At 47.6% G+C, this 20563-nt stretch overlaps 11 protein-coding genes across 11 annotated transcripts; 6 read left to right on the plus strand and 5 right to left on the minus strand.

Annotated features, from left to right (window-relative positions):
* Nucleotides 1-638: 638 nt before the first annotated feature.
* N7503_000056 (cytochrome and DOMON domain-containing protein) lies at nt 639-1817 on the plus strand (the record flags this gene model as incomplete). Its single annotated transcript, XM_057059617.1, has 1 exon — nt 639-1817. The coding sequence occupies one exon, from the start codon at nt 639-641 to the stop codon at nt 1815-1817; it is 1179 nt and encodes a 392-aa protein (XP_056926540.1).
* A 553-nt stretch (nt 1818-2370) lies between these two features.
* Nucleotides 2371-3648, plus strand: N7503_000057 (MOSC domain protein; the record flags this gene model as incomplete). The annotated part of the gene is made up of 1 exon (XM_057059618.1): nt 2371-3648. The coding sequence occupies one exon, from the start codon at nt 2371-2373 to the stop codon at nt 3646-3648; it is 1278 nt and encodes a 425-aa protein (XP_056926541.1).
* A 351-nt stretch (nt 3649-3999) lies between these two features.
* N7503_000058 (putative C6 transcription factor) lies at nt 4000-6702 on the minus strand (the record flags this gene model as incomplete). The annotated part of the gene is made up of 9 exons (XM_057059619.1): nt 4000-4160; nt 4211-4420; nt 4492-4979; nt 5039-5203; nt 5279-5471; nt 5533-6039; nt 6119-6357; nt 6421-6521; nt 6580-6702. The coding sequence occupies 9 exons, from the start codon at nt 6700-6702 to the stop codon at nt 4000-4002; spliced, it is 2187 nt and encodes a 728-aa protein (XP_056926542.1).
* An 808-nt stretch (nt 6703-7510) lies between these two features.
* N7503_000059 (putative MFS transporter) lies at nt 7511-9185 on the plus strand (the record flags this gene model as incomplete). The annotated part of the gene is made up of 6 exons (XM_057059620.1): nt 7511-7597; nt 7660-7851; nt 7926-7990; nt 8054-8503; nt 8563-8858; nt 8929-9185. The coding sequence occupies 6 exons, from the start codon at nt 7511-7513 to the stop codon at nt 9183-9185; spliced, it is 1347 nt and encodes a 448-aa protein (XP_056926543.1).
* A 1522-nt stretch (nt 9186-10707) lies between these two features.
* Nucleotides 10708-11205, plus strand: N7503_000060 (DUF3237 domain-containing protein; the record flags this gene model as incomplete). The annotated part of the gene is made up of 1 exon (XM_057059621.1): nt 10708-11205. The coding sequence occupies one exon, from the start codon at nt 10708-10710 to the stop codon at nt 11203-11205; it is 498 nt and encodes a 165-aa protein (XP_056926544.1).
* A 251-nt stretch (nt 11206-11456) lies between these two features.
* On the minus strand, nt 11457-12555 carry N7503_000061 (fumarylacetoacetate hydrolase family protein; the record flags this gene model as incomplete). Its single annotated transcript, XM_057059622.1, has 4 exons — nt 11457-11563; nt 11634-12003; nt 12066-12202; nt 12276-12555. 4 exons carry the CDS (start codon nt 12553-12555, stop codon nt 11457-11459), a joined length of 894 nt encoding a protein of 297 aa, XP_056926545.1.
* A 537-nt stretch (nt 12556-13092) lies between these two features.
* On the minus strand, nt 13093-14834 carry N7503_000062 (carotenoid oxygenase family protein; the record flags this gene model as incomplete). The annotated part of the gene is made up of 5 exons (XM_057059623.1): nt 13093-13734; nt 13795-13932; nt 14001-14389; nt 14462-14585; nt 14649-14834. The coding sequence occupies 5 exons, from the start codon at nt 14832-14834 to the stop codon at nt 13093-13095; spliced, it is 1479 nt and encodes a 492-aa protein (XP_056926546.1).
* Nucleotides 14835-15276: 442 nt separating this feature from the next.
* Nucleotides 15277-16991, minus strand: N7503_000063 (uncharacterized protein; the record flags this gene model as incomplete). Its single annotated transcript, XM_057059624.1, has 6 exons — nt 15277-15629; nt 15699-15838; nt 15906-16061; nt 16121-16277; nt 16328-16889; nt 16941-16991. 6 exons carry the CDS (start codon nt 16989-16991, stop codon nt 15277-15279), a joined length of 1419 nt encoding a protein of 472 aa, XP_056926547.1.
* A 301-nt stretch (nt 16992-17292) lies between these two features.
* N7503_000064 (cupin domain-containing protein) lies at nt 17293-18444 on the plus strand (the record flags this gene model as incomplete). The annotated part of the gene is made up of 3 exons (XM_057059625.1): nt 17293-17542; nt 17625-18059; nt 18140-18444. 3 exons carry the CDS (start codon nt 17293-17295, stop codon nt 18442-18444), a joined length of 990 nt encoding a protein of 329 aa, XP_056926548.1.
* Nucleotides 18445-18764: 320 nt separating this feature from the next.
* N7503_000065 (SRPBCC domain-containing protein) lies at nt 18765-19313 on the plus strand (the record flags this gene model as incomplete). The annotated part of the gene is made up of 3 exons (XM_057059626.1): nt 18765-18824; nt 18876-19025; nt 19077-19313. 3 exons carry the CDS (start codon nt 18765-18767, stop codon nt 19311-19313), a joined length of 447 nt encoding a protein of 148 aa, XP_056926549.1.
* Nucleotides 19314-19828: 515 nt separating this feature from the next.
* Nucleotides 19829-20077, minus strand: N7503_000066 (NAD(P)-binding protein; the record flags this gene model as incomplete). The annotated part of the gene is made up of 1 exon (XM_057059627.1): nt 19829-20077. The coding sequence occupies one exon, from the start codon at nt 20075-20077 to the stop codon at nt 19829-19831; it is 249 nt and encodes an 82-aa protein (XP_056926550.1).
* Between the last annotated feature and the right edge of the window lie 486 nt (nt 20078-20563).

The raw sequence follows: 20563 nt of genomic DNA on the forward strand, positions 1-20563 counted from the left end.
CTTTTGCTCGTTGTAGACTCGAATATGGGAGGCCCACTTGTCAAGTAAAGTTTGAATTGCATAGCCACGATCCTCGTCGCCGAGCTCTTAGGCCACACGAAACTTCGGGGAATGACTTAATTTCTGGACTCATGAACGGCGCTTTCCCTAGAGTAGCAAATGCGTGTCGTCTTTTGTTTGAAGACACCGTGAAGATTGTGGCTGGTGAACTCTAGGTCCACCGCCTATCAAACCTGTTGCGAAGATTCTCCAACCAATCTGCCGGCAGGTGTGGAGGTGCAACATGGACTGTTGCGTGAGATTTGCACATCAAGGCCGAATGGGAGATTGGAATAGAGGATTTGCAATCTGTCATACTTGATCCGGCATGTCGAGTACTACCATTTCCAGAAGGTGTTTGGCTGAGCTGGTGTTGGTCACACCAATCCAACCGGGGCTCGAGCAACTGTAGAACTCTAGATAGAAGGGAGAACCTAGGTATCGGGAGGCACAGCGGTATCCACAGTTGATATACCAACCGGTCTGTTCATTGAAGGATCCTGTGTAACGAGAGGTGTGGAATCACCGGCATCCATGTATTTAGGAGACGTGATCTCCCATTCACCAAGGAGAAAAAGAGTCAATGAGCCACCGTTGCAATGATGACTGTTCATCTTACCTGTTGGTTGGTTTGGATCATCTTGGTCGGGGCTCAATTCCAGACCTTTTCTCCATTGGGACCCAATGGACTCACCTATAGTATCCATATCCCCGCCGTCACTGTCAACTCCAGCACCTCGCGGCCCATCTATCTTCAAATGAATTCGACTCGCCGCATAGAGTGGTTTGCCTTGGGCCAAGGAGACCACATGGCCGGGGCCAATATGTTCGTGGTTTATACGTCCGGCGACAATGTGACCGTTTCCCCGCGATCCAGTACGGGACACACGCAGCCCCTGTATAACCCTGAGGCGCGAATTACAGTCATGAATGGTAGCGGAGTCCATGGGCCAATGATCACAGCCAATATAAAATGTGATAGCTGCATTGATTGGGGACAGGGCAGCATGAATTTGACCAGCGCGAGCAGTTCATGGATCTGGGGGGTGCGTTATGGAATGCCATTGCAGTCACGTAGTTTGTCGGCGAAAATTCTCGAACATGATGTGATGGGTGTTGAGACAGTGGATTTGACAAAAGCCACTGGTGAAACCAGCGTGAATCCCTTTACCGACATCATCAGCACTAGTGCGCATGCCAACGCCGACTATCCCTTTCCAGAGGCCGTCTTCCATGGCAAAAAGATCGCTCACGGGGTACTAATGGTGGCTTCCTTCGTCATCTTGTTCCCTTTTTCTGCGCTGCTCCTTCATCTCTCTTCATCGTCCAACGTCGTGAAAATCCATGGAGGACTGCAACTGTTTGCCTTGGCTGTTGCCATCGTGGGACTTGGCCTGGGAGTCTCGATGGCCCGGCAAATCCACAACTTGGTGCACTACCATATCATAATTGGGATCGTGGTCATTGCCAGCTTGGCTCTTTTTCAGCCTGCCATGGGCCTTCTCCAGCACCGGTTCTTCCGCAAGACTGGCGGAAAGGGACCTTTTGCCTACATGCACCGTTGGTTTGGGCGGATCATGATCATTTTGGGAGTGATCAATGTGGGGCTAGGATATCAGTTCACGGGGGTCGGCGATCCCGATGCTCCTCGGGGCGCGGTAATTGCGGTTGGAGTGATAACTGGAATCATTGGCGTATTGTATATATTGACAGTGGGATATGTGAATTCTATGCGACGACGACGAGCCTCAGCACAGGCAGACCAGACAAGGCCGTGATGATTGTTTCAAGTCTCGGTCTAGCTGTGAGTAGATGGTCAAGGAGCCGTCTCGAGGGCTGCTGAACCCAGGTGACCGTGGTTATGGTATGACATGAACCCCTTTGTTTGATCACAACTCTAGTTGAGCACCTCAGTAACCGGATTTAGATTAGCGCAGTAGTAACTCAGACAAAACAGGACATATCTTAAGCATTGAAGAGCATACATATCACCTCACTTGATTTAAGTCAACATGCAGATTAACTCTTTATTGGAGCCGGGATATAGGTAAGAAAGGGCGCTAGGTCAATGGGTATTACTCCGGGGCTCTTTAATCACTTTCACAATTTCAAGAAGTCTAGTCTGAGTATTTAAAAATAGGTGGGTATGTAGCCTATAGTGTTATATATATAGTACTCCGTACATAACGCATTCTTAATACCGTTCATGTTCTGTAAGAAAATTGGATGTTGGCGAGTGCCAAGATTTGTGGATTGCGGAACCGCTCGCTCCGACATACGCTGATCTCGGCTCGGATGGAATTTCATACTTTTGCAGAAGTTTTGCTTTCAATGTCAGTGCTGAGGTATTCGGGGGATCTCGTATCCTGGTTAATACTACTGATTTGCTGTCTGCCCGTCATTCTTTTCTGTTCTCGTCCTCGCCAGATTCGCCCGAAAGGATGTCGACGACTCGGTCTTCCACCGGGTAAGAGCAATTTACATGATGAATTTGACCCAAAGTATAGCTCTGGTGTCTCACCAACAAAGAAGGATGGGGATCTCCCCGCCTGGCGCATCAAAGCCCTTTTCGCCTACCCGCTGAAATCATGCGGCGGCATTGAGTTGCAGACATCTGATGTCGTGCCAACAGGCCTCAAATTCGATCGCCAATTTGTCTTCGCCGAGCATGGCACGGAAGGCTGGAATACTCGTACACTCCGCAACGCAGGCTTTCAGCGCCTCGCTCTCATCCACACAGAGATCTGGATCCCTGACCCCTCTGCACGGGACTACGATCCCTCGCTCCCAGAAATCATATCACAGGGTGTTATGATCATCTCTTATCCTCGTCCCCAGCCACAAGGCCGGGTGAAAATGATGTGCCAAAAAATTGGAATGGCAATCGGCATCCTCAGATGCCGATACTCATTTCAGGTTCCTCTTCTCCCACCACAAGCCTCAGTCTCAGAGTACCCGCTTCTTCCCGTGACAATATGGAAGGACAAACCACTGGCACATGACTACAGCGCCCTAGTTCCACCATCTCTGCACACATATTTAGGCTTCAGTCCGTCAGCCTCTCCCCTGGCTCTCTTTCGTGCAAGTCCTGATCACACCCGACAAATTTTTCGCAACGCACCTCGCAATGAAGCTCTAGGATTCCAGCCTAATACTGCATTTGCAGACGCTTATCCCATCCATTTACTCAGTCTCTCAAGCCATAGAGACGTTGCTGCCCGCTGTGCCTACGCAATTCCAAAGTTGAGCATCATGCGCTTCCGCGCAAACATTATTATTCAGGGACCCAGTGCCTTTGCCGAAGATCACTGGAAGAGAATCTCAGTTGGCGGTGTTGAGATCCATGCTGCTTGTCGGACAGTGCGGTGTAGGTTGCCAAATGTGGACCCTGTCACAGGAGTGAGGCATCCTGCAGAGCCAGATCGTACATTGAAGTCCTATCGGAAAATTGATGATGGCGATCGCACTAATGCATGTCTTGGGATGCAGCTTGTGCCTGCCATCGAGGAGTTTGTTATGAAAGTTGGGGATGAGGTTGTTGTGTTGGAGACTGGTGTACATCGATATATCAAGATGTTGGCGCCCGGGGAGAAGGTAGAGGGGGTTTAGATCATGTTATGGTCGCTATCAAGATCTAGCCATGATTGGGAAGTAATGTAAAGTACAATCAATCGTACCATAGGATTTCATTCACAAGTCTATTTATTCCCTAGGGTGTTCCAAGGTTGAAATGGCAGGCCAATTTATAGCACTGTTCGACTACGTGATTCAATGTATTCGTTACCTAGTAGTTTCGCTTTCGAGGAATTAACGGTTTTATTAGTGAGGATTGCGTGGTCTTGGCGATACGAAGATATCTTAGAACATGTGCAAGCATGAACCACGACACTAATTCCCCGTGATTAAAAGCAACCCCATGTCGGGTCCACCAAAAAGGGAATGTAAACGTGATGATAAAAGTTACTCGCTTGGTAAAAATTCCGACCGATTTATCAAAGTCCAAAGATCCTTATCCATCATAAATTCGCCAAACTCCAGCCCGAGGGGCGAAGTATTCGCGTTCGACCCGGAGATGCCCACAGGATGACTGCCGATTCCAATATTGGCCAAGCCTGCCTCCCCTACTGAACTTTTTAGTAAATTATGATGTCAGCTGCTCCAAAGACCTTACCTCTAGGGTTTACCGCATCGCTGAACTGTTCGAGATAATATCGGCACCGGTCCACAATATGGTTGCCGGAATCTAGTTTGTACAGTGCTGCCACGGCTTGGCTGGGATAGATATGAAGTCTATCAAGATCATAAGACAGGGATGCTCTGGCAGGCGAGCCATCTCTGACGACCCAGATCGTTCCAAGAATAATTAAGGCCGAGTGGAATGCTTGAGAAAAGTCAAAAATTAGAAACCAGTCCTAGGCAATCGGAATCGCTTGAAAGGAGTCGCTCACTCACTGTAATGTAGAGAAAACCACCATGCACCCTGAAGACCTTTTTGCCACCCAGATGAGTGCACCACCTCATGAATGATATCGATAATACTTATGGCACATTCCATGCAAATTTGCATGCTGTTAGACCCAATCTGTTGTAGTAAGCTTTCTTCGTGAGCGTCAATACCTCCTTTCCCACAAGCATCAATAAACTTTACAAGAATAGGTCGATGCAGGAGGATGCGGAGATGAAGGTATCGAAGTGTAAGAATGACACTGAATTTCAAAGAGTAGAATTGTGGCAGATCGGGCATGTCGCCATTCGCTTCACGAATTCGATCTACTGTTATAATGTTGATATTCTGGGGAAGTGATCTTTCCCAGGCAACAAATTGCTGCTCGACTGAAAGAATGTGTCCAACACCTTGACTGACTGTGAGTGGTGGATCACAGCCGAGATTTTGACCATAAAGTAGATCAACAATGACGAAAAGCTGCTTATATAGCAGACTTGTAAATAGTTAGCGCATTGCGGAAATAAGTAATAAAAGTGTCAAATATGAACCTACATTGTGGAGTTAAAGAAGTCCAAGCTCATTTGGAAAGTTTTGCTGTCCACGATCGTTATAGGCGTGGGACCATCGCTATCGCCATTGATGTTGTTTGTTGGAAGTTCAAGCCTTACAAAACTGTCAGGTATTGCCGGTGGCCTTCCTAGGGTCATGCTCAAAGTTCTGGCAGTTGTCAATTGTAAGACAGAGAACACAGAGGATAAGTCGTGCATTGTTGATGGGATGTGAAGGCCTTACCTGTCCAATACCACACATGCAAACCAAGTCCTCTTGCGTATTTCTTTTTCTTGTGGTGAAAAGACCGCTGAAGCATCTTTAGAATGAAGGCCAAGCTGAAGGGCGGCTTTAACAGCCAACCCATGAACAGTCCACGCTTGGACCGATTTCTGGGTGCCCTGCATGTATTGACCCATGAGCAACAAATATTGCACTGCATGATGTTACTATATAAGAATCATTCCGTTTGTGGACGCAGAGTGAAATCAACCCACCCACTTCTAATGTGGTTCCCCGCAACATCTCGTTACCACATAAGTTCAAAGCTCGCTTATAAAACACATCGGCGGCGGCAATGCGCTGTTTTGCTGGCTCTCCATTAGGCGCAGCGGTGATATTGGCCATCGCAAGCATCATGTTGAGAAGTCCGAGCCAGGTTCTTCGAACCTTGCAACTATTTTCGGTCATACTCCGATATGTTTCCAGGAAGGAAGGAGGATAAATGTAGGGGAAAAGTAGGCCTGAATCATTAAAGTATTGGAACACAAGTCGAGAAGTTTCTTGGGGAGGTGGAAGCGCGAAAATGTCCGTTTCTTGTTGATTTGCAGATGTGAGATCAATACCGCCTGGCCGCGAAGACGAAGGGCGAGATGCATTGATAAAGCCGCCATCCAATGAGACCTTTCCGATGGCGGGAGAATCTCTGGCCACCATTGGAGAGCTGGAGTTATATGATACTGCATGAGACAAATGACGTAAGAAGGCGATATTTGATGATGGCCCTGCGAGAAGTCAGTCCATACCATCTCTCATATCAAATGCTGCATGTTTCTCTCCAGCAAAAGAATGTTCCAATCCTACCAAAATACCCGCAGTCTTCTTCATCAGCAAAAACCACAGTGCCCATCGCATCCACGGGATCCTCAATGTCCGCAATTGTGGCTAAGGCTGCTCTCTGAGCTGGTTCTGGTGCTGCATCGAGCCTGTTATTGACATCAATATTGCCATCCACTCGATAAGACAATTCACTCATGTGATTCTTGACGACGTGCAGACTCTCTTCCAAAGAAATCATCCGAGACTCTAAACTCTGCAGATAGCTTTTGTCTGTTAGTGCAGATCACTAGGCATGGTAGCCGACTGCACAGGGTGGCAAGACATACTCTTTTTGAACAATGACGTTGGTTGATGTGTTGGATGGGGTGTAGATGCATTCCAATTCCAGATGAGTGCACGCGGCACACTTAGGACGAGACCCGTCGCACTGTTTTCCCTCATTAGTGATCCGTGCAGTCTCACGGAGAAAAGCATGTGTAGAATACCTTTGATTTTCGTGTGCGGCATGCATGGCAAGCTAGCGATATTCGATGGCGTTTCGCGGGGGTTGGTGCGCTCGCATTATCATTAATACCGTGAGCATGAGTCGGTCGTTTTGAAGGCTCCATAATAATAATCAATCCTGCGCTGAGTCTGGGGTTGTGGGGAAAACGCGGACGACAGCTTCATCGGGTCGAGGGGAAAGGCCGGGGACCGAAGAGACCGGAGAGACCGGAGAGACCGTGGAAGGGCCGGAGATACCGGTAAGTCAGGTGACCCAACATTACGTTGAGGATATGATATGAACCCTAACAAACAAGAAACCCAACCGTTTGCTATTTATGACCAGGAGCTCCCAATTCTTGGTACCTTAATTGCGGATATTTGTCAGCTACATGTAATGCAGCAGGAAGAGTCATATCTCAACTGAAGATGACTGCTTCTCTGGCCTTGGCTCGAAGGCTACGCAAGTGATTCCAGCGAGCCAAAACAGGACTAACATAAGAAATTATCGTTCATCATGACCTATCAAGTGTCCAATGGTATTCTTTGTAATATAAACCCCGGAATGAAGTCCCCGATCTGGGGTAGGGTTGCCGAACTGCGGGGCGTTAACCCTAGACAGTCTCTAATCCCTATTTAAAGCCAAATCACCCTTTTGATCTTGTCTAACCTCTGTTCCAATCCAAGCATTGTATCAGTTCATCTCGGCGACTTTCAGGAGCTCCTTTATCTGTCGCATCTTCCTGTATACTCATATAAAGCCTAGCCTTCCCCACCGAGTATCAAAAGGAAGGAAAGTGTTCAACCATGCATCACCCAGGGATGAATCTCATCCCCCCCCCAACTGACCACAAACATGATCCCCTGCGGTGGCCACGTTGGTTGAAGCTTTCGGTAGTGCTCACAGCATCTCTTACCAACCTTGTGTCCAATATGGCAGGCGCCGGTCCGTCTGTAGCTACTCAGGACTTCATGCAGGACTTTTCAAAGTCTTCAGACCAAGTGACTCAACTTTTGACGGTAAATTACCCCTTTATGCCAGCACTGTGTCCTCAGAGATAATCTCATAATGATATTGTTAGTTTAACTTCCTTCTTCTTGGTCTTGGTAACGTATTCTGGGTACCACTTGCCATGAAATTTGGCAAAAGAGCATCGCTTTTGGCGGCCATGGCCTTGCAGCTAGGCGCTCTGATCTGGTGCGCGCTTGCCAAAAGCTTTGATAGCCTGCTCGCTGCTCGGATTGTACTTGGCTTTGCTGCCGCTGCTGGGGAGGTAAGACTTAAATTACTGAAAAGGGGGGCCTACCCCAGATACGCGATCATTTTCCACTGATGTCCCCTCTCTAGAGCATTGTTCCCGAACTAGTCGCAGATATCTTCTTCCTCCATGAACGGGCCACGATGATGGCCATGTAAGTATTACCTGACCATTGTCTCACTCTACGTCCCATCTAATTTGGTTAATTCCCCCTTAGTTACGTTATCATGATATCCGGGGGATCAGCTATTGGTCCTCTCATTGCTGGGTTTATGGTTCAGTTTACTGCCCAAACATGGAGGAGTTACTTTTGGCTCTGCGTCGGCTTGGCCGTTGCTAACCTTGCCCTTCTGGTCTTCTTCTGCCCAGAAAGCAACTTCCGCCGACCCGAATTCGAGAATGATAGAGAGCTAGAGTTGGTCTCCGCTAGGGACGAAGAGGCAGCTGAAAAATCGGATTCCTCTTTTGTCGAAAACGTGTCTGCATCTAGCCCTAGGTACACAATTACTCTCTTGCCATTTAAGAAACGCCTTTCCTTGATCCGATATGATACTAGCATACACTTTTTGAAAGCCTTGATTGAACCCCTTCGGCTTTTACGCCATCCATCTGTGCTGTGGGCTATCTATGCATATGGATGTTCTCTCAGTCCGCAGATCATCTTGATGTACGCCTTGCCTCCGGCCTTCACAAGCTAATGATACTGACGCTTCTCTTCTCTTCTAGATTCACCATGACTACCCTCCTCATGCCACCACCATACAACTTTTCGTCGAGCGATATAGGTCTCATGGAGATAGCGGCGATAATCGGATTTGTGATAGCCTGCTTTGGTGGCGGGTATATGTCAGATGTCATAACCCAACACATCGTGAGAAAAAGCAACGGCGTGATCAGACCTGAGCAACGACTTGTCTCGTTGCTTCCAGGAATGCTAGTTGCTCCAGCCGGTTGTATTCTCCTTGCATTTGCATGTCAAAACAAGCTCAATTGGGTTGCAATAGCCTTTGGGTTTGGAATGGGTAAGTGTCTTTCTTTCCAGATTCTTGTCACCATTGACCTTCATCGTTCTATATATCTGACAGTGGCTAGTTTCGTTTGGAGAGGTATACACACCAAATATTGCCCTCACTTATGTCGTTCACCGCCATCAGAAACACGCCGCCCAGTGTCTTGTTCTCATCAACATTTTCAAAAACATTATCGCCTTTCTATTTCTATATGAGGCTGTTGCCTGGGTCACCTCCCAGGGCTTTACTCAAGTTTATATGATAATGTTCATGTTAAACATGCTTACATTGATCCTGGCTGTGCCCTTGTACTTTTATGGAACCCGGGACCGGGAATGAAACCTAGCCACCACCTTTCATATGATCTCATTGTATCGGTTCCCTCTAGTATCACTCCATTGATTGAAATTATAATGGGCTTTTTTAGGGAACATCAACATGCTCAAAGGCAAGTCCGTTGCGTGATACACTGGTATAATCATTCAGATATCCGCGAGCATACAGTCAGCAATTCTTCGTGAACTGAGATGAATTTAAGGCCGTGGAGGCTTCTGCCTTCGCACCCCCTAGCATACTTAGCACTAGTCCATTCGTATTAAAGCTTGAGAAGCCATAGCATTAGTCAATAGCTTTAGGGTTAGTTCATACTACTTACGATCTTTTTGGCCGCTTTCGCATATCAAAGCCGTCTAATGCTGATAGGCGGAGAAGCTCGCGGTCTGCTAGGGCAGCTTAGAGATCCTCTCCAAAAAAGATACCTTAGGCCACATCAAGGTTATCGTTCTTAATCTATCATGAAGAAGTAGGTTGTTTCAGTAGATGGTCAGACTCAATAGTATCATAAAAAGCCTAGGAAGGGATTCCATTCTTTAGAGGAATTAACCGCATCGCATTTTGCTTATTTACCAGAGGCGCGGAAGGTTTCCCGCCGAAGACAAGGCTATGAGAGGGGCCACCGTCGACCACTCGGTTCTCGTGGGCATCATAAAACCGGTTGAAGAGAAGAGAAAAGTTTGGTCCAATAATTATCATTGATAGGATGACTTGCATCGACTGTGGGAAGAACGATGATAGAAAATTCTTGATTATCAATCGGGTCGGCCGTAGCTTCGATAAGTTTTATATAGACAGCTATTCAGTGGTGGCAATGAAGCTTGGTTATGATATGAGTTTCATGTGAGTGAGATGAGGAAGGTAAACCTTTTAAGGCTGAAGATTCAGATCAAACTTTCAACTCACATCGTAGAAAAGCTGGTCGGCTTCTGCCCGTCTCACGACAACTTTATGCTGCTGTTCAACAATATAGGTAAGGTCAACATCTAAGCCAGTACTCTTGGTAGTAATGCGTTTTCCCTGCTCACATATTAGGGCTTTACATTATTCTTTGAACCGGGTATCCGGCATGTCGGATAGAATTCAAACAGAGGGGATCCCACCGGGCCGAAGATGAAGCGCTCCATGCGTGGGATTTGGATCGGGTAACCATACATGCCTCAGCTGTTTCTTCGCGACTAATGTGATTGACATTGCAATTGTATACTCCTGGAATATGACTGCCATTTCAGGGAAGGAAATGAAGAACGGCATCGAGAATCACTAAATCCTCGAGTCAGTCTTGTAGTGCGCTGACGTCGAAACGTAAGTCTCCCATATCCTGTTCAATACGCAACTCAAATCCCCACCAATACATCCGGGGCTATCTCGGAACTCGGAAGAAACACCGGCATTAACGAATAGCACTAACAATGTCATTTTCTAATTCACCATCGACGATGATAAAAGCCAGACTATCCATCGATGGAAACGATCGCCCCATTCTCTTCCTCAACTCACATTTCAAAAACCTTGCCCTGCCGCCACAATGCCTATTGCTCCCCAGCTGGAGCACAGCTTCACTCTATGCGTTGATTTGGATCAACCTCTCGATTTTGGCTCCACTGCATCTGGTGATAGAAGATTCATCCCTATTACCGGTGGTAGCGTATCTAAACCTAAGCTAAGCGGCAAGATCATACCCAATTCAGGGGGTGATTGGAATGCCGTGCGTTCAGACGATGTGGTGCATGTTTATGCACGATACTCGATACAAGCCGATGACGGTACCATGATTGGTATTATCAACGAAGGATACGGCCGAGCTAGTCAAAAAGCCATGAAAACCGTTTTTGAAAACAAAGATCCCTCGTCAGCGTCGATGACAAACGGAGGAAAGGATTGGTACACGCGCACCATCCCCAAGTTCGAGGTTTCCACGGACAACAAGAAGTTCCAGTGGCTGCCCAGCTCGGTATTCTTGGGAGTTTCGAAGCCTCCAACCCGGCCAGGATACGTTGAGATTGATATTTTTGAGGTTTTATAGATGAAGTTTGTCCTTGGACCATACGTGTTCGTTGATGTTACTTGGAGGTTTTTCTGGTCCACAAGATATGTTCTGCAGTAAAACGATTTAGACCTACTACCACAATCAAAACAGCAAAACACGGTTGCGAATTCTGTGCTATCTTTGACACAATGTAATTTGAGAGGCAAAATGTATATTTTCTGTACATATCATCGAGAAGCCTATTATCTTGTTGTTTCCTTATATCTTTTCTCATCTGAACCCTGCTTCTAAGCAAATACAACGTTATTCCGCAATGTGCCAATCTGTGAAATGAAAACATCCATCTGGGTTCCTGGTATCAAGTACTTTGGAGGGTTCAAGCCCGCACCCACACCTGAGAGAGAAAGTTAGAAAATGATCCTAGTTGGCTCTTATTTGGGGTCTCTCTGCCTTGGTGTACTTACCACCGGGGGTTCCAGTCATGATGACGCTGCCCTTCTGAAGAGTAGTACCCTGGGACAAATACGAGATCAAATACTTGCAATCGAACAGAAGGTCGGAGACGCCCTCCTCTTGACGGACTTCACCATCAATAATGGTCTTTAATTGTAGCAGGCTTGGGTCTGCGATCTCGGAGGCAGCAACTAACACCGGGCCGAGAGGGGCAAAGGTATCGAAGCCTTTAGAGAAGCCCCACTGAGGAACCACACCAGCATAGGCAGGGTCTCTCTGAAGCTTTCTGGAGGAAACGTCGTTTCCGGCAGTATAAGCGGCGACATAATTCAAGGCTTCTTCCACTGGAACGTCCTTGGCATCTTTTCCAATCACAATGCACTAACATCAAATTGATCAGCTTCCAAAATATTAGTAATGCTAGTTGGAAGTATAAGACGAACCAATTCTCCTTCGTAGTCGGCCTGGTCATTTTGCGCAATTTTGGGGATCACCACAGCTTCACCGTGATCATGGATTGTGGTGGTGGGTTTAAAAAAGATGAAGGGGAACGGGGGAGGCTTGCGTCCGGCCTCTTTGACTATGACATGAATTCCGAAATTAGCATTATTGTGAAGGAGGAAAGAGTACAGAAATTGATGGTCTGTACATACTGTGCTTAGCATAATTCAGACCAACGCAACGCAAGATAGGCACATCGCTCTGGGCCAAAGGCGAGAGGATCTTCTTGACCAATACCGTCTCGGCTGTCAATCTGGTATTTCCTGTTACGTCGTAGATATCATCTCCGACAAGCACCTTCGCTTCAATCTGATCAGCTTCGGTGACAAACCCAAGATCAATGTCCTTGTCTTCGGGCAACACAGGCTCTCCACGCAGGACACGGCCATCAGCGGCCTCGAAGCGGATTAGGCGTTTCCAAGGAAGAGACATGATTGAGTTTTAGAAAACAGGAAGTGAAGTGAGGGGGTTCCATTCAATACTTTAGAAAAAGATTAGCTCACATGCGAAATACTGAGTCTATGAGTGGGGGGAAGCGGGGAAAGGCCGGGATCGATCCCGTAATTCCCGGTGGCAACAGGTTCCCGGCAACAGAGATGCAGATATACGCGTCCACGCGCCAAATCCACCTGACATGTCCTTCACAGTCCCCCTTTATGCAAATTGTGGACGAAATTTCGTGATACCACGAAAAATAATAACAGAAACAACAACGAGACTTGTAATGAATATCCCGAAGAACCCAGATGCTACGAGCTCAAGAAAGAAGACGAAGTTGATGTAGACCACTGATATTGATAACCTCATTTCCAGAGACGACAAGAGAAACAATGGCCTCTTCTCAAGCGAAGCTGAGCCTACGATCTTAGAGAAATCTACAAAGTGTACGACAGAGCCACCCGTGTATAAGACTTGATCTTTATACTGCATTCATAAGAAATGACAAGAATACTAAGCCTCGCCCACTCTTTAGTTGTCAACCCAGTTCCCGTGCAGACCGGCTCTGAGCCTCAAAGGAAGCAAAATAGTCGCTCGGGCTTTGGTGAAATCCCGGCAGTCTAGAAGATGCAGTTCACTGGACATGGTGCGATAGTTATTTACCAATGCCATCAGATATCCATCCCCTTCTTCTGTAGAGCCTACCCGAGGAATGAAAACTGGCTCTTGCACGAGATGTGTGCGCCCCGGAAAGTAAACTTCCGTTTTGCCCGTGCTCCAGTCGTAATGTGCCAGCGCGTTGTAAGGAGGGTATCCGCCGCCCATGACCGGGCCGATAGCTGCAAAGTCTGTTCCCAAGCGCGGGTCCATGAGATCGAAGTAGCTATGGCGATACTGCTTTCCCGAAAACCGCTCATCAATGCGATAGAATTCCGAATTTCCATCATGCAAGACCTCTGGTTCGGGGAGGCATCCTTCTTCAGCGTTGGGATTGAAGGTAAAGCGTGTTAGCTGGGTGTGGATCGTCATGGGATCAGGCGAGTTTCCCTGGGCATCAGGCCACCAGTAGAAGACATTCTTGTCACTCAGTCCAAGATCAAATACAATTTTGCCGTTTTCGTGCTCATAGGCATTGGCCGTATGGCCAGGGAAGGAATTCTTGTATGTAAACCACTGCAATCCACGTGAGAAAGTGCTTAAACCGGACAGGATTGGTTACATAAATCCACCTACCTTGACATCTGAAGATTTGGCACCGTAGCGAGGGATCACTCCGATATAGAAAGGGGTTTCAGGGCTCCATTGCCAGTGTTCTCCACCCTGCTTCATTCGCTCAATATCACATAACTGGGGAATCACGGGGAAAAGAACCTAATAAGACCAAAACTCTCAGTTAAATGGCGACATCGTGCCGATGGGTACCAAGGCGCAGCACTCACCCAGTTCTCTGTCACTGCAAAGTCATGGATCATTCCACAGACAGGGCTCACTAACCACAAAGTCTGGGTAAAGTTGCCATCGGGACCAATCGTGTAATAACAAATATCGGGGGTGCCGTCTCCCTTGGCTTCGTAACCGAAACAAATCAACTCCCCAGTCGCTGGATCTGTCTTCGGATGAGCAGTGAAAGTCACGCTAGGAAGCTGGCCATCAAAGGTATACAAGCCCTTTGTTTCCAGAGTCTCCGGGTCCATTGCATATGGGGGAGAATCCTCCTTGAGCGCCAAGAGCTGGCCGTTGAAGCTGACAACATTCGTGTTGGCAGTAGTTCTGACGGTAAAATCCACCGCATCAGTGAATTTATTCCTATATTTCCCTGATTTTGAAGCTATTTGTTAATAGCCCGTCTTTCAAAGTAGCTGAACAGAAGATGCCTATCACGTGAATAGAAAAGTCATACCAATAAGCGCGCGGTTGGCTTCTCTCTCGCGTACAAACTTCTCGGTGCGAACATATTTTTGCTGGAAAGTCGCTACTCCATCCTTGATGCGAAACGCGCTGACATTTCCATCTCCATTGAACCACTAATTCTAAGTGTCAGAGTGATACCAAACGGAGGTGGATGGTCAAGGTAGGCGGAGACTTACAGGGTCATTGTCGATGAAGGGGGGCAACTGAGGGTCTGGCATGACACGGAAAAAAGTACCGTTGATGTCACTAGGAAGATCTCCATGCACCTCCAAATGTTGAACTTCTCCTTCAAATCGGCATGGCTTCATGAAGCCCGAGAACTGAGGACGATCAGGAAAATGCTTGGGGGCGGGAGATGCCATTTTCTACTTCTGCAAGACTGAAGGAATTCGAAGTCGAATATTTTTCCATAAGAATGGGCAGGATCGATCAGATGAAATAGAATAGTTTTCGCCTCTGGCTGACCCACCAAAACCACTATGGATTACACTATTACCGGGCCGCAACAGACGCTATGCGTATTAGTTTCTGCTTCCGGTGTTTCCCCGGCGATTGGTATGGTCAGTGTTCCGGGTTCCCCGTCTGTCCTGACTAGTTCCAAATGTGGGGAATGTGGGGCAGGCGCATTGCAAAGACCATCCTGATAGATACCGGAGGATGATTACCACCCACAACGGTTATGTCGGCTACTTTCCCATAACGGACTGGCAACATCAGCTATGAGGCGAGGGCAAGTGATACGACGCAATCTTGACGCATTACTTTCTAAATCGTCGATTAGAGTAAAGCTATCCTATGATAAAATTACAGCTGGAGATTGTTGAGTCGGCTACTTTCCCATGCCTCATCAATGGCTTCCTCGGTATCATATCTATAACACCACATCTGAGTGGCAGGGTCGCTCCACTGGTTTGGGCTGTGACTGAACGGCAGTCCTTTTACTTCGGGGACCATTGCCGCGTCTCTTGCCTCTTGCAGAGGGCCATCAGCAAAATGCCAGAGTTGGCTGTTGAGCAGACTAGCCTCCTGCATATGACCAGCACGTTGCATTCTGACCTTCTCGAAAATGGAAAGGCATTTTCCTAGCTGCTCTGGATTTTGAATCTTAGACAAGGCCCGGGATAGGGCCAGTCCGTCTTCAACAGCCATTGCAGCCCCTGTTCATAGTGTTTAGTATTTTGGATTGAATCTGGATTACCGGAGATGCAATATCCAATTAAACATACCTTGTGACATGTATGGCAACATCGCGTGGGCAGCGTCTCCAAGTATGACAAGTTTGTCCGACACCCACTTGTCAAGAACGGAGCCACTGATGAGTGGCCATTTGAGGGTTTTTTCTACCATGCCAATGATTTTGGTAAGACTATGAGGTGAGGATTAGTTTAGTCGTCACAGGAAAAAGAAATGGATCCAAGTTCATTATAACATACACTGGATCCCAGCCGTCAAACTCGGCCTTCATATCATCAACAGCCTTGGTAGGGTCCCATGTAGATGGATCAGTGGCATCTGGATGAGATAGCACCATATTGAAGGCCTTGCCCGCACCGATAGTGTAGGTCATGACGTGTCTCGCATCCCCAATCCTGTCATAAAGTCAATATTGAGATGAACGGGCAAAATGTGGATTCAGTCTTTGTCATACCAAATATTCAGAGCTGGTCTCTCGAGAATCCATGACAATTCGGGATCATTTCGCATCCGCTCCACATCTACTGTAGCGCGATATGCCGCAAACCCAGGCTTGCGGAAAGCCATATCCTCTCCGCCGAGGACGATTTTGCGAGCAACGGATTTGATTCCTTATGTTATGTTAGTCAGGTAAAAAGTCAAAGTTATATGACTGACCGACCGTCAGCAGCGACCACGAGATCTCCAGTGAAGGTCGTTCCATCAGCAAGCATAATACTTCCCGCGACCGGGTCGTAAGTCTCAATTCTCGCTCCCAAATTGATTTCAATTCCCATATCCTGCACCTTTTGGCAGAGGGCGGAGTGGAAGTGAGCTCTGTGAATCACATAGTATGGAGCATCAAAGTTGTTCGTAAAGTCCGGAACTAATTTCGTGTTGCCAATAACGTTGCCAGTCTGCCATCTTCTGAAAGATATAGACTCAGGCTCAGTGACATAGGGCTTCAGGTATGGTGTCAGCCCCAGCTTGAAAAGGATTTTGGTAGAGTTAGATGGCACTTGGATTCCAGCTCCCACCTCCCCAAGCACGGACGTCTGCTCGAAGATTGTTACGTTGTGGCCACTTTGCGTGAGCGCAATGGCTGTGGTAAGGCCGCCCAAGCCAGCACCAACAAGGAGAATATTCAAAGGCACGTTGGCCTTGTCCACACAATCAGAACTTTTTGTTCCTGGAGCTAAAAGAGGCCTCGCAAATTCTAGGCAGTTGCTGGGGTACGTTGGCATCTGCAGTGAATAAGCTCCTGTATATGTAAATCTTCAGGGCAAAAGACTCACGCTGAGTGCCGTAGCATCATGGGGATTACGCGAGACTCCGTTCGAAGTCATGATGGCTCAGAAGAGAATAAAGATGGACAAAACGAATCGTGAGAGTATTCTCCCTGACATGGTATAATGAATTCTATCGGATTGCATTCCCCGCATCTTCCCCGGTTCAGGGTAACCATTCCCGCCCTTCCCGGTCCAGCCCCGGTCTCCTCCAACCAGATAGCATATAGCCCTTTTGACAGATGCGCTATATAAGAAAGCGGGATATTTTGGGAAATGACTTAAATCATCAGTGCTGTCCACCTGAACTTTGTACTTGACTGTCACGCGGTATAATCAGTCATCTCCCAAACACATCTCCATGGCTCCGTTCCTTGAAGAAAAGGCCAGTGTTGACACACCGGAGCAACTTCTTGAACATCTGCAGGACAGCAAGACTCTTCCATTATGGACTCAAATGACTCGACTTAACCCACCCTTGCCCAATCCGACAGCGGTACCTTACGTCTGGGAGTACGATAGCATTCGTCCCAACTTGCTGCGAGCCGGGAACCTCATTTCTGAGAAGCAGGCCGAGAGACGGGTGTTGATGCTGATCAATCCCACTAGAGGTACGTGAGAATATCTTGATATCTTGCGATTTTGGCCAGGGGAAACTTTATGTTGTCTAGTTGGCTGATACCCGATATGAAGATGCCCCCTACACAACCGATACCCTCTACGCAGGCCTGCAGCTTGTTATGCCCAATGAAACTGCCCCTGCTCATAGGCACACTGCATTTGCTATGCGCTACATTATCGAGGGCAACGGGGGCTTCACTGCCGTGCACGGCAAGAGAATTCAGATGCAGAAGGGAGATGTGATCCTCACCCCAACCTGGAACTGGCACGATCATGGGAAGGATGGCTCCGGACCCATGATCTGGTTAGATGGGCTGGATTTGCCCAACTTTCGCCATTTTCCCGTCCATTTTGTCGAGCACTTTGAGCAACCTAGATATCCTGCCGACAATGTTGATACCAGTGCTTCGCCAATCGTGTTCCCTTGGGTTCGCATGAAGGCCCAGCTCGATCAGGACGAGGGCAGTTGGACTACAAAGCGATATCTGAAGGAGGACGGAAGTGAAGGTATTTGACTCTTCTCCTTTAGCCTTATACTTCATCCAGCCGTTGGAATTCTGTTACCTGTGATGCTAACAGTCTAATAGTGAGCCGTATTATTGGTGGCTGCGCAGAGAGGCTTGGTGCTTCAACCCCGTCTCCCGCCCGTCGCGAGACGACTTCCGCTGTCTACCATGTTATCGCAGGAAGTGGGACTTCCCAGGTTGGAGACGAGACCCTCACATGGAAGACTGGCGACACATTCTGCATTCCTTCATGGTACAAGTACCAGCACTTTGCCAATGAGGGGGAAACGGTGTACTTCTACCGTTTTGACGATAAGCCGATGATTACAGCTCTTGGCTTTTATCGGACAGAACAGATGGATGTGGAGAGCCTCGTTTCTGATTAAACATGGAAGAAATGTCATTTAACAATGTGATTTATTTTTCGTTTTCTTGATTGGAATTTCGTTGAATGTAGATGCAAGGACTTCCAATAAGATGTATCTCAAGAGCAGAGAAGTAGCTGAAGGCTTGAGTGGATCTGTCATATGGTGCCTTGAGAATGAGGTTGCTAACATAACTGAGACAATTAATCGACCAGGTGGGTCTGGTGATATAACGTTTTACATCCACGCACCTTACGGCTTCCCTTTCTCAAAATCTTGCATTTCACCCCTTTCTTTGACTCAAATACTTTGCATTTTGCACCAAAAGCACCGATATCAACATGCCTTTCAACGAGAGCAAGATCGAGATAGCTGCCTCACCAGCTAAAGTGCGCGAAATTGTAGGTAGCCGTTTACCCCTGTTAAGCCAATACCATGCTCACCATTCCCAGCTCCTCAATTTCTCTGCTTACCCAGAATGGCATACGGCGTGGATCAAATCTATTGAGATTCAAGGAGATGAAAAGACCAGTGAATCTCTCACCAATGGCGACAAGGTGCAAGTGAACATCGAAGGATACAAATTCGTTGCTGATGTCGTGGTACGTACTCTTAACACATGCGCGACAGTATCAATATTGACGATAAAGCAGGCAAATACCGAGACTCTTTTCTCATGGCAAGGTCCACCTGTTTTCACCATTGCTGGCTTGCACCAGTTTCATATTGAGCCAGCGGAGGATGGTGCCGGCACCATCTTCACGCAGTCGGAAACTTCTAAGGGATTCCTGTCTTTTCTCTTCAGCCCATCGGTACTTGGAAAGAAGATGCGAGCCGACTATGAGGTTTTCAATCGAGACTTGAAGGCTCGGGCAGAGACCGAGACCTAAACTCGGCATTGTAACCTGCAAGCCCGATTTTATTTCCACGCACCTTTCCCCAAACAGACGGTGTACTTTGAGACCTTTTTGTGGTGAGAGCGCCTCCAACGTGTCCATCACACGTAAGACTGTAGCTTTTGTGCGCTTTACTATGATCACTATCCAAGTATTCGCGATCAAAACGAGCCCTGACTGCGTATTGCTTTGGCCGTGAACATTGCGAATTGTTATGGCCCCCAAAATGGCCCCACTCTTTAGACCCTTTTTAGATGAAGGCGTGCCGATCATCCATGCCAAGGTTTTGCAAGGTTGGACGGAACGGATGTGTTCTATCGCAATGTTGAGATTTGTAGTCTTTTGAATCAGAATAAAATGAGAATTTCCCCATCATGAAACGCGAGATCTCAAATCAGGCAAGCAAATCCTACTATTGCCCTTGTGGTATAAGGCTTGAAATAAGCCAGCCTCAAGTTTCAACACGGTACGTACTTCGGCCGGATTCAGTATGAAACCTCTCCCTCGAACTAATCCTGCAGCCCTGCCTCACGCGCAATCCCCGCCTGTCTTGCCTCCAGAATCTGCAGCGTCTGCTCAAACACCTTCTTCTGTGCCCGCTGTCCGACCTCTGTATATACCCACCCCTCCACATCCTCGTTCGCTCCATCACTTTGTAACTCGCCGTGCGAGCTGGCGGGAGCCGATGCAGCGAGGACAAGGATGCGGCTGCCGACTTCAGTAGTGCGAGTCAAGATAAATAGTATCAGACGTAGCATCGCCGAGGGCTTACTGCTGTCGCGATCCAGGTTGGAGGTACATAGACCTGGATTCATAAGATTGATGATAACGCGAGTAGAGGAACCAAGGCGAGCGATAAGCTCGCGTGTGCGAAGGATTTATTTTCCATGAGCTTCGTAAATTGGTATCTGTACGAAAGGGGCTGATGTTAGGGACGCCATCTTCTTCCTGCTTACGGGCGTGCGATCACTAGATAAAATTAACCTCGGCTGCTGGCTGAAATCGCTTTTCTCATTAAGCGTCGCATATAGATCCGGCGCATTTATTTCGGGTAATTTGTTCAACCGGTGTGCCTCGGAGCTCACAATCACTAGATGTGGCTGTGACCTCTCCTCTAATAGCGTGGCCACTCGCCTCTAGGTTTGGTAACGGAGGTAATGCTAGCAAAACGGTATAAAAAACGTTAACCTGAACGGCCAGTTCATTGTCCCCATAGAACTTCCACTCAGGTGGATTCTTGATAT

This window comes from Penicillium pulvis (assembly GCF_028828015.1).
Source record: "Penicillium pulvis strain IBT 33274 chromosome Unknown contig_10_segment0_segment0, whole genome shotgun sequence".
Lineage (NCBI taxonomy): Eukaryota > Fungi > Ascomycota > Eurotiomycetes > Eurotiales > Aspergillaceae > Penicillium > Penicillium pulvis.